This window comes from Epargyreus clarus, unplaced genomic scaffold (genome assembly GCF_041222505.1).
Source record: "Epargyreus clarus isolate Ecla_fem2 unplaced genomic scaffold, WU_Ecla_fem_2.2 ptg000029l, whole genome shotgun sequence".
NCBI classification, from domain to species: Eukaryota; Metazoa; Arthropoda; class Insecta; order Lepidoptera; family Hesperiidae; genus Epargyreus; species Epargyreus clarus.
Window position 1 is genome coordinate 10,377,006 of NW_027332235.1, and position 12,399 is coordinate 10,389,404.

A 12,399-nucleotide genomic window follows, 5' to 3' on the forward strand; every position below is an offset into this window, starting at 1 on the left:
AATTTGAATTAGTGGCGTTCGTAAATAACATATTTTTTTTGCGAATAAGATACTTTTTTCTGAAATTGTATAATAATATCCTTAGCTTTCTCTCCCATTTTAGCACAGTTGATTTTGTTTTGATCTGCACATTCCTCTTAACCCGACAACGCCATGTATTGGAAACCTTGTTTTATCATATTTTATGTTAGTGTAAATTTGATAATAATAACGCTTTCTACACTCGTGGGTGCCATGAACACACACAAAGTAATAACTGTGTTGCTAAATTTTTAAGGCTTGAAAATAAATCTTGTTCTGCTGTGTCTTCGTACTTTTCACCAGTAGATCTCAGCATGACTGCCGGTGACCAGACTGCTGTGCTGAGCAAAATCAAGCAAAACGTGAGCTCAAAAATCAGTAATTTCGCTTTTGGGCTGCTGAATTTGCCAAACAGTGGAGGCACCAGAGATTTAATCTTAATTTTAGGGCTTCCCAGTGGAAATGGAAGTAATACACGATCTGTATTATAGTGGTCGCTGACATCAAACCTCTTAGCAATGTCCGATGTTAAGCCAATGTAAAGTGTGAATCACACTAGTAAAATGATGAGATCTTTATTCTTTGGATAAATTGATGGCGTTTTGTAAGCTACTTCTTATACTACCAACTTTGGTAAAACAGATACAGCATTGCAGTTTTTAGCATATTTATTCAGTGAAAATTTTACAACGGTACGACAGCGAATGTAGCGAATTGACATCGCTTTAAATGTGACACAGCTTTATGAAAAAACATTATATAGATTGAGTTTATACATTGCCAATCTAACAGCGTACACACCGCAATGCTGTATCTTGAAGATATAGTAACTGTTTTATACTCTATGTCGATAAGCCCACATTTATACAACAGTTTGTTCGGTTTGGATTTATCCAAATACTTCTTTTACAAAGTTTCACGACACTTTAATCCCTTCTGTGTTTTACACTATACTTTGATATTCGCGTGAGACTTTAAATCAAAAAAATATATTAGTTGTCAATATTAGGTTTCTTCTTTGTATTTAGCCCATTGGACCAGTAAAGGCCATTCTCCGGAGTTCGGATGTTTAGGATGTTTTTTGCAGCCTCGTTCTATAAGGGCGTGCACCCTATCCTCCTCATTTTGTGTGTGACACTTCTCCAGAAACCTATGCTTTATAGACACGTTAATTTTTTTGATTGATTAAGCCATTTTTCACCGAGGCAAGCTGCCTACAAAAAAATACACGAACTTATATACAATGGTATGTTGAAAAAATCATAAAAGCGCTTGTTTAACTGACAGGCTTTAATTCTAAGTGCAACATCCCATCTGCAGATATTTTTAAAAGATTTTCTTTTAGCTTATTTGCCAAATTTGCCTCATTTATAGCTGCAGTTAAAAAGGGATTTAAAATCCACCGTTGCGCAATACTTTCTGATACTTCTTGCACTGAGAAGTAGTGGCATAATTCTTCCTTCAAATTATGTAACACCATTTTCATGCCAGGCATATATGCGTTAATATTTATTTCACTTACAACTTCTTCAATAAAGGCCTGGGTCGAAGAAAATGAGTCGAAGTTTTTTGAATTATAGACGATGACCACAAGTTTTTTTTTGTAAAGCCATGAATTTTGTCTTTTGTGTGATATTTTCCTCCCGCCCTTGAAGACTTTAATTCAATATATTTAAATGCTCAAATAAGGATTATAAGGACGCATAAAAATGTTGTATGGATTAAATATTTGACCATAACAACATAGGTATATGAAAAAAATTAAAGGGGGGTCGCAAATTTTTTTTTCTTAGTATGGGGGTCGTGTCATGAAAAAGGTTGAAAAACACTGTCCTAGACGATAATATAATTGAAGTACATATATTTATTTAAAAAGATAATCTTTTTCTGAAGAATCGGTTTCAATGTCGAACCCAGTTACATTAATGACGAATCTGTCAGTGACATCATCAATTATATGGTCGCTTTATCTTCGATTGCTCAATTCATCCTCAATTTTTATAACGTGGCTTATGCAACCTCTCCATTTTTGTGGTGTCACCTAGGAGTGGTCTGTAACAGGCAAAACAAGGAATCTGTTCCGCCTGTTCCTGTTTCAATAAGGTAACAGTTTCAAAAACCTGTTCCAAAATAACAGCCTGTTGTGCTGTAACAGTGTGAAAAGAAATAGCTATTAGGTATAAAATCAGTGCTTAAAAAGCGTTTTCAGTGTAGGTTCCAGAAGTGAAAACCATCCTTCATGCTTAACGGGCTTAGGGCTGACAGTTTGACATTTAAAAATAAATATTAGATTTTTTGCAAAATTCATGACACTACAAAATACTGCTAATAATCAAGCTGGCGCATTTAAAGGTTTTCAATTCGAGATATACATAATCATATATTTTGTACATTATATACAGTTATTTGTACAATATTATCTATGGTTATAGTTGTTCAATGTACATATTTACATGTTCTGGAATTGTATGGATATATTTACATGTTCTGATTTAAGAATATCAATTGCTGTAATTTTCTTACTTCTAGACGAGCTCTTCTTTCATTTAAAATGTTCCCTGCAGCCGAAAACACTCTCACAGGAAACCGAAATGCCATCGCGTTTAACCTTTGTATTGCAATTTGATAGAGGTGAGGATAGATTGCTCTATGTGTCTTCCACCACTTAAGTGGGCAGTCCTGTCTACAAAGGATTTTGTCATCTGCCTAGATGTACTTCTACAATAGCTCAAGAGTGTGCAGTACCATCAGGCAGAATATTTTTCATTTTCTGATGATAATCATGCCATATGGATTTATTACCCTGAGTTGGAGTTCGCAATGTGTTGGAATTATCCTCAGATGTTGTATTATTATTTTGAAGTTCCCGTGCATTATTTGGTTCTTGCACAACGAGAGCAATAATTCTACGCTTTGTCTCTTCTGCTGTCGCCGGATCTTCAAAATACAGCTTAAATCGTGGGTCTAAGAAAATACAATTTGTGTATGTTCTGCTACGGCTTAAATTGTTGAACCTATTTTTAATATTCCCTAGTATGTCTTGCCTCACTTTTTCGACTGCTGGCATAAAGTTATCAGATTCCAAAGATTCCATGACCTTCAATTTTATAAGGGCAAACAGATGATAGATGGTTCATCTCACCACAATTGTAACACCTTTTCTGATGAACATATGATGTTTTTTTCTTTTCAGGTTCTACACATTTTAATATCACGTCTCTGTTTTCGTATCTTTTCACTGACTTGTTTGTATATTTTCAATTTATCTTTTAGATAGATTTTTTTGTTAAGTGGTTACCCCATAAAGGATGATTTTATGGCTTTTGCCGTCCTCTATGTCGTCGATTATATATTTGGTGGCACATAATCGGACATCTTGCCGTGTTTACCCATCTCCTTCAAAATGAGTACGTAGTCTAACAGGGTTTCGTCATTGTGTTTCCTACGCGCCGACATCTTTTCGTGAACCGTTTTCGCATCCAGTACATCGGGGAACTCCTTTACCAGTGCAGATTTTAGTTCTTCCCACGTCTTAAAAGCTTTCTCCGACTTAAGCCACAATGCTGCCGTGCTCACGATCGACCGTCTGGCTACTATGAGCTGCTGTACTGCTGTCCATCCGAAGATTTCGGCATTCTCTTCGATTTCTTGCACAAACCGTGTTACGGCCCGTTCACACATGGGAGTCCGTTTTATTGGTACGTTTTTAACGGATAAGTGGTAAATTTATGCACCGTATAACGTTCAACGAATCCGTCATTACTGGATGCGATGAGTGAACAGAAAACTCGCAGTATACCGCCGCTATTCTACAAGGATGGACGCTGTCGTGTTGTATTGGTACGTCGGTCGGAGAAGGAAGATTCAACGTTATTGGCAACATCCACTTATGGCCCAAAGATCTAGAGAGGGTGCTTACAGTTTACATGTGAGTCAGTCACGAGGTGATGAATCGAAATTTTTCAATTACTTTCGTATGTCAATGTTTACTTTTGATGAACTTCTTAAACTATTCGAAAAGGATTTAAAAAAGCAAGATACTCGTTGGAGGAAAAGTATCTGCCCAGAAGAAAAACTAGCTATATTTTTAAGGTACGTACTTTTATTTTTAAAACTTAGACAAATCTAACGTAGCATCACTGTATACAGATTGTAATGGCGATAGCGCACTATCAGTAGACTGTGGTCTGCTAGCATCACTCTATACAGGTTGTACTGGATATAGTGCACTATCAGCAGGCTGTGGTCTGCTAAAATAGCCCTGGAATTGATAGTGACTAGCACCAGATGTTTGTGTATAGGCTGACCAGTCATATGTTGACTGGCCAACTCTCTTATGTTTAATATTTTGTAATAGGTTTAATACCCCTGACTGGAATTCCAAAGTTTGGTCATCATCGAGCAAAGCCAAGGACGGCAAGATACGTTTGAAGAACGATAAATAGCGATCATCCTGCTCAATTTTCTTCGGTTTTACCTGATAGTCAATGTAGGACATAATTTTGGCATCAATTTCATTAAAATTTATTTTGGCTGGTGCTCTGCGTTTTGGCGGGGGGCTAGATTTTGTTTATCCTTTTGACTGTCATTGTCAAGTTGTGTCATTGTAGTCACACTGTCATCTTCGTTTGTAGGTTCATTCGATGTCGTGGTGTCATCTTCGGTGTGTTGTTTAGTTTGTTTAGCAGTGACGCTTTCGTGCATTTCACCAGCAGCAACTACTTTTTTCAAAAACAGCATCTGATTATGGTATTTGTAGGGCTTCGTGTTTGTGACAGTGGAACCAGACGTCTTGCAATTCTTTTTATCTTTTAGTGTTCTTTCTCACCCAGGCATCTCTTATCTCTCTCCACTTTTTCATAACAAGTTTTCCTAAAACATGTAATAAAACAATTAATTTTCAGGTATGCAGCGTAACATATATTGCGTTGGTGTTACAATATTTTCTACCATTATCAGTTCTTATAACTTTTATTCTATGATTTAACTGGTTCTCTACGTTACCTTTAAAATCTTTGAAAACTTGTAATATGTTTAATTTATCTTTAACAAAATATATGTGAACCAATCTAGTATAATCATCAATAAAGGATATAAAATATTTCATACCTCTATAAGAAGTATTTTCGAAGAAGATCGGTCCACATAGATCCGAATGTATAAGATCCAAAGGTTGTGTTGCTGGAGTACCTGCCTGCTTAAAGGGTAACCTTTTTTGCTTTCCTTCAAGACAGCTGGAACATGATATATTCTCGTGCAGACTCTGTGTTAGTGTAATCCTCAGCGCAATTGGATAATTTCTTCAGTGCTGAAACATTTAAATGAGCCATCCGAAGATGCCAAAGATTTAAGTCATTATCATGCGCTTTGTCAAACACAAATTAGCATTTTCGTCATCATTTGTATATGTATCCAATACATATAATTTATTTTTCAACGTAGTTGAGCATAAGATATCTCCCTCAGCTTTTACTACATTACAACCTTGTTCGTTGAAGGACACTTTAAATCCATTGTCAGTAATTGTGCTAACTGACAGTAAATTAGCTGCTAATCCAGGTACATAAAGAACATTTCTTACTTAAATTTTATCATGTGGTGATACATGGATACTGATATCACCGACACACTCCTCAGTCAGTGGCTCCCTGTTTGCCACCATAATAGTTTTAACTGATGGCTCACGAACATTGTACATCCATCCCTTGTTACTACTCATATGCATGGACGCACCAAAGTCAATGTACCATTTTGCATTACTATTATCTGTAAACGCTGAAAAAGCTGCAATAAAACTTTCTTGTTTGCCATGTTCTTTGAAGTTTTGTTTGCAATGTGTGTGTTTTCTAGGACCCTTTTTTTCTTTATGAGTTGCTCGGATTTATATTGATAATATTTTTGTGCTTCTTGAAGTTAGAATAAAATGCACTACTTGAATTCTCAGTATTCACTTCTTGTAGTTAATTTTAATGAAGTCTGCACTTATCTTCGCGCGTGAATTCTCTAACCCCATTATCATTGGTTTGTACTGGTCAGGTAAACCAGCCAACATTAATGTGCCAAGCTACTCATCGTTTACTTCAAAGTCAATGTTTCTTAATTTGTTAGCGGCATTCATTGTCTTACTGACATAGTCTTCTATACCGGAGCTCGACTCGAGTGAAGTGTTAATCAACTCCTTCAACAGGCCAACTTTTCTGGACAATACGTTTGGGTGAAGGAGTCTGTGAAATCTCTAATAGAGTTAAAAACCTCACCAGATTGTCTATGTTGCTGCAGATTCCGACCAATCACTCACCAGCTAGAGTGCGCCTTTGGCGCGCTGTCATGTAAATGTCATATTCTTCACCACCAGCAAGCAATTACACTTGACTTGTTTAGTAAAGACGTGTTTGATATCTGCTGGTGAAAAGTAAACACAAACGCTATGTGATAAAAAACATAGTCAGAACATTAATGTTCAATTATGATAAAATTGTCAACTCCTAAGTATAAAATGTAAACTAATTCTCATAGAAACAAAACTGTATTTAATGAAAATGTATTATTCTGTTTATTATATTTCCAGTTGTATTCCAAAAAAACTGAAATACTTCTATAATTCTGACCAATATAATAGCTTGACTATGATTATGATTAACAAACATAAAATTTCCTAATAGAATTAGAAAAAATATTTAAAACATAAGGAAAACAAATTTTAAAATGCCTTTTCAGGTCTTGATAAAAACAAAAACATATATTATCACCTTTTGTTGTAATTTACCATTACTTAAATAAAATTAAAAAAACTTAAAAACATTCTTATGATTGCACATTCTAGTGCTGAGATCAATCAAAGAGTATTAATCAAATGGAATGAAAGTTGCATGATAATAAGTCAGATTCCTCTCTGTCTGCTAGAATAACGGGTCGGCGATAGTACTTTTTAAATGTCTCTTTACTGGTTTCTGTTCTAGCAAGCTGATGGAAGCCACTGCTGAACGTATACTACCTGGAGGTGCTTCAATCTTTGATGCTTTAAAAATCGTTTTTAGCCACCCAGAAATCATAGTACTAGAAGCTGGTTTAACCTTACCCGTTATTGCAATAAATAATTGACTTATGTTATCCTCTGACCTTCTTATCTTAGATGATTCTATTAATAATTTTATATGCTTTACTGGGCAAATCATTGGATCCTCATGCTTTAGCAAATGCCAACCAGATTGTTGGTATGTAGCAGAGTCCGTCTTAGAACCATATTCAGGCCAGAAAATTGTCTCATCATCTGTCTGTCTAAATTTATCATCTGAGATTTGTAAAAGTGTAAAATCATGTAGTCCTCGCCCAGATGTCAATAATAAGATTAAAGCTGTTCTTCTAGAAAAATCAAATAGTGAATCTTTAATAGGGTTTTCCTTCAACCAGGTAAATAGTAATTTAATGTCCCAAATAGGAGGTTTTAAATTCAAATTAAAATCTCATTTATTTAAAATTTATTCATATAGTGTTATGAATACATCCGGCACGATGGCCCAAAATGTTAGATTCGGCGCTAAGACCGAAAATGTTAAAATTTCCGCGGCCGTTAGAACAAATAAGGAACCGAATGTTCCTTCGATGGACAGGATGATCGTGTCCCGAAGAAGGTTAAGTGGACTGTATATACGAAAATAACCACTCGCGCACTCACCTACTGCTGATGGGCGCAGCCTCTTGTACTAGGTATAAGGCACCTTCAACTCACCCTAAGCTCGAGCTAGCTAGTCTTACCTCGGAATGGTCTACCAGTTACCTCTACCTTCTTCCTCTTCTCACGTGGCGTCGATCTTACAACACGTTGCACCGCGAACAATGAACTTAATACGAATTTAAAATAAACGCTACGAATACGAATAGTGGCTTCTACTTCGGAGTATAACTAAAACGACAAAATTGCGCGAGCGCGACCGACGACTCCGAAGCTTCTCGAACAAGTTAAAAATTCCGGCGGCGGCATACACCACCGCGAACGACACGACGAATACGACGATTTACAACGAACTAATTCAAACTAGAATCTCTATGCTTTTAATCCTAAAGATTAAAATTAATACCAACGACAGATAATTAATACGTAGAACCATAGACAAAACTGAACAAGAGTATTTTTTGAAAGTCAACAAACTTCCGGTTGTGTGGAAGATGGTGTATCTAGTAATGATCATGTTTACAATCGAGTCTATAACGTTCGTAAACATTGAGCCAGAGGGAACACCACCCGTCTTCTTAAATCTACGTCGATCGTTCAGTCTGATTGGTCTGTTGAGGAAGTATTGTATGACGCGTTTCATGTGCCAAATACTCTGCTTCTCGTTGACAGGCCAAACCAGACCTGTTGAGTCTCGAACTTTAGTGAATATTTCTTAAGTACCTTTATTAATTATAAAATATCTAATACGTTATAAATTATATCAACTTCTTCTGAAGAATCCGCATTTTTAAAATTCTAAATATTGACATTACATAAACTTAACATTTTTGAAGGTGGATTAATTGTAGAGCATGATCCACCATTCCGAATGAATGTGAAACGAACCGTCATTATATTTTGCAACATTTCAATCGATAATCTATTCCGTAGCTTATTTTTGGTTATATCCATGATGGAGAAAGCACGTTCAACACTTGCATTTGAAACGGGAATCGTAACAAACGCTAATCCGAAGATTGCGATATCTTGAGACGTTTACTGCGTCCAAATCGTTATATACTTCGTAATAAAAATCGACTGAAGTACAAGTATTAGGCCATGTTTTATTACTCAAATGTTGCCAATCAAACTCGGATGTCATTTTTGTTGCCATAGATATGAGTACGATGAATGTGACTCAATATTTTTTTTAAACGGTTTTGACTTGAGAAGTAGCAACCTTTGGATGCAAATGCGTATTGGTAGACTTCACATACCTTTGAGAGTTTTTTTTATTTATGTTGATATTTTAGGTGGTTTAATAAAATAAAACTGTTTTAGATAACATCGAAAAAAATATACTTTTATTCGTGATAAACGTCTGCTACAATAACAGGAAGAAGAGAGAAAAAAAAAATTGCCAACTAAAACATACATATTAATGCCAACTTAAAGGTGGGTACTGACCAACGTTACGAGGTGTAATGTAACATTCGCATCGAGCGTGTACGCATCGAGCACGTTACGCTGTGTTCTAAAATCGGCGTAACATGCTCGTCAAAACTCTGTGCTCCATATTCGCCGCCAGTTCACTCAAGATGGCCGACAGCGAGGCCGCGTTGGTATCTTTGATTCTACTTAATTATTGTTTTATCCAAATTAAGAAGAAGAAAAAACGTTACTGGACATCAAACTTATTTAAAAACAGAGGCGTATGTGGTGGTTTGTCATTGATAGCAATTTTAAAAAACCAAATGATTACTGGACAGTATAAAAACTTTGTACGTATGTCTCCGATCGAGTTTGAAGAACTCGTGAATTTAATTGGACCAAGTGTACATAAAAAGGATACAAATTATAGAAAAGCAATCAGTGTCACCGAACGATTAGCACTAACGCTTCGTTTTTATGCAACAGGAGATTCCTATACTAGTATGCAATATCTTTTCAAGATATCAAAGCAACGAATAGGATTTATAGTAAAAGAGGTCAGCGAAGCCCTTATTGGAGCATTAAAAGAATATGTAAAGGTATGTAGTGTTTTAATTAATTCAGAAAAGCAGTCATTACATATCAAATTATTTAATCAATTAAATCACCAAATTCTGATAAAAATCGTTCACTCATAGCTGGTGACCCATAGTCACTTTGATGGGACGTATTTGATGCAGGTGTTTCAGGGCTTTGCTGTGGCATCGGTTGGCTTTGCTGTGGCATCGGTGAGGCTCTTGAAATTGTTCGTGTAGAGTATCCTTGTGAATAATAATTGTTCGTATTCATGCCAACATAGTCATATTCTCCGCGATCAGCACTAAACAATATATTAGATATATAATGTTGTACATGCATTTTTGTTGTTTTTGAATACGATCTTAGTTTATTTGCCAAAAAAATACCATAGGCTTCACATTCGTCAATTTTGTGCGAAGTTGATTCCGTTTGCTCGGTTTTCTTTTTTAAAATGTTGTAAGTAGATGCCATTATTTCCTCTGGGCTTGGGACAACTGCTTTCTTCCTTTTTTTGGCAGGCGGAGGGCAATCATTGTCGCTTTCATTGGCAGGCGGAGGGCAATCACCAAGCGGTTGTTCTGAAGCACCTTCACCTTCACGTAGCTGAAAATAAATATAAATCATTATTTCAGATGCCAGAAACACCAGAGCAATGGCTGGTTGTAGCAAATGACTATGATACTTTGTGGAATTTTCCACATTGCTTAGGCGCAATCGACGGTAAACATATTTTACTGCAGTCACCGATCAACAGTGGAAGTGAATTTTATAATTACAAGGGTTTCTTTAGCATCGTATTACTGGCAGTTGTTGACGCGAAATATAACTTTTTGTATGTAAACATTGGATGTCAAGGAAGAATATCTGATGGAGGGGTTTTCAATAACTGTGAATTAAACGAAAAACTAAAAATTAATGCATTAAACATCCCTCAACCCACTGCGTTGCCAGCAAGAACAGAAGAAATTCCATTTTACTTTGTTGCCGATGAAGCTTTTGCTCTTTCCGGAAATATGATGAAAGTATATGCAGGATATCATGAACGTGGTTCTAAAGAAAGAATATATAACTACCGACTTTGCAGAGCTCGTAGAGTGGTGGAAAATGTGTTCGGCATATTGTCTGCAGTGTTTAGAGTTTTGCGGAAACCTATGTTGTTAGAACCGAAAACCGCGACATCTGTCGTAACAGCAATAACATGCCTTCACAATTTTTTAAGAAAAGGTAATAATGCTCAGGTATATACCCCTGCAGGTAGCTTTGACGAAGAATCGAACGGCCAAGTCAGATTAGGAAACTGGAGAGAAGGTAACAATGATATGACTAGTATGTTACCCTTGCAAATAAGACCGCGAAGGGCTACAAGATCTGCTCACAATGTTCGTGATGAAGTTGCTGAATACTGCATTCAGCAAGGGTCTGTAAGCTGGCAAAATAATTATGCTTAAAATGGACTTACAGTATCTGTTGTAGCACGAGGTCTATTTCTATCAAGTAGAAATATCATGGCTTTGTATGCAAACCAACTACTATGGTACACTTTATCTGCACCTGAAATTAAAGTTGCAATTAACAAACGTCGACCCAAAGTAGTATATTTCGTGAATATCGTTATCTATGCTAGCAAAATAATTGTATTTATTTTTTATAATAAGTAATTGTATCTGTCACTTGTGGGCCTATGTACTTAAAAACTTAATAAATAATTACGTACCTTGTCCTGTACTAGTTGATTGTTTAATTTTTTGTTTCTCCCTCCTCAATGATGCCAGTAAACTGGTCATTTTTTTTTTACATGTTTCTCTTTCACTGTCGAGTAACAAAGCCAATCTATTCCAAGCGTCTTCTTTCTTGAGTTTGTTATAATGCTCTGGATGAGCTACATTCCACAACACTTCCTCATCTCTGTATTTTTCTATAAAAAACAAAGTTTTTTCTTTGTCCCACTCCATTTTTTAAAATATAGATGAACGACGTTTGATGATTCGCGACGCGCGTGCGCTCGTGACTACTTGCAAGAGCGTACTGACTGAACCGCGTAACACACAAAGGGTTCGCCAAAAAACCGACAGCCGGGTGGAGCACTCGCAGCGAGCAACGAGCGGCTCGTTGCTCGCTGCGAGCGCCTTGTTTCTACGTACTGACTGCACAAATGCTCGCTGTGTAACACGTTACATTACACCTCGTAACGTTGGTCAGTACCCACCTTAAGATGATGTTGCGTTCTCAATTACCAACAATCCTTTCAGAACGCAAACCCATTTCACTTATACAAAACATGTGTTTCTCAAATGTTACACCCTTTGTTAAATTATCAGCAACCATTCTACAACCGTTTACAAAAAAAAACTTCAAAATTAACAATATTCTCTCTGATAAAGTGTAATCTTATATCTATATGTTTAGTTTTAGGTTTATAACAGTCTGTAGATGCTAGTCTTATTGCATTCTGATTATCACTATAAATGTTTAATACACTATTATTACTATACAAGCCTTCGAGTTCAGCTTGCATTTGTTGAAGCCACAAGGCCTCCTGTGTCGCCGCCGCCATTGTCATATATTCGGCCTCTGCTGTAGAGAGCGCCACAGTCTGCTCTATACAGGAATTCCAGGACATGCAGCCTTTCTTAAAAAATAAAGGTGTATCCGGTGCAGGATCTTCGGTTAAGAGGGTCACTCGCCCAGTCTGCAATCACAGTACCCTGTTATAT

General features: G+C 36.5%; 2 protein-coding genes and 1 pseudogene across 2 annotated transcripts; 1 reads left to right on the forward strand and 2 right to left on the reverse strand.

The window, feature by feature from the left end:
- Positions 1–2,882: 2,882 nt before the first annotated feature.
- Positions 2,883–8,336, reverse strand: LOC140754580 (uncharacterized; annotated as a pseudogene).
- A 795-nt stretch (positions 8,337–9,131) lies between these two features.
- Positions 9,132–11,148, forward strand: LOC140754315 (uncharacterized). Its single transcript, XM_073089311.1, has 2 exons — positions 9,132–9,705; positions 10,318–11,148. The coding sequence occupies exons 1-2, from the start codon at positions 9,226–9,228 to the stop codon at positions 11,131–11,133; spliced, it is 1,296 nt and encodes a 431-aa protein (XP_072945412.1). The 5' UTR covers positions 9,132–9,225; the 3' UTR covers positions 11,134–11,148.
- Positions 9,701–11,637, reverse strand: LOC140754316 (uncharacterized). The gene is made up of 3 exons (XM_073089312.1): positions 11,400–11,637; positions 11,145–11,236; positions 9,701–10,288 (listed from the first exon to the last, which is right to left on the reverse strand). Exons 1-3 carry the CDS (start codon positions 11,635–11,637, stop codon positions 9,758–9,760), a joined length of 861 nt encoding a protein of 286 aa, XP_072945413.1. The 3' UTR covers positions 9,701–9,757.
- Between the last annotated feature and the right edge of the window lie 762 nt (positions 11,638–12,399).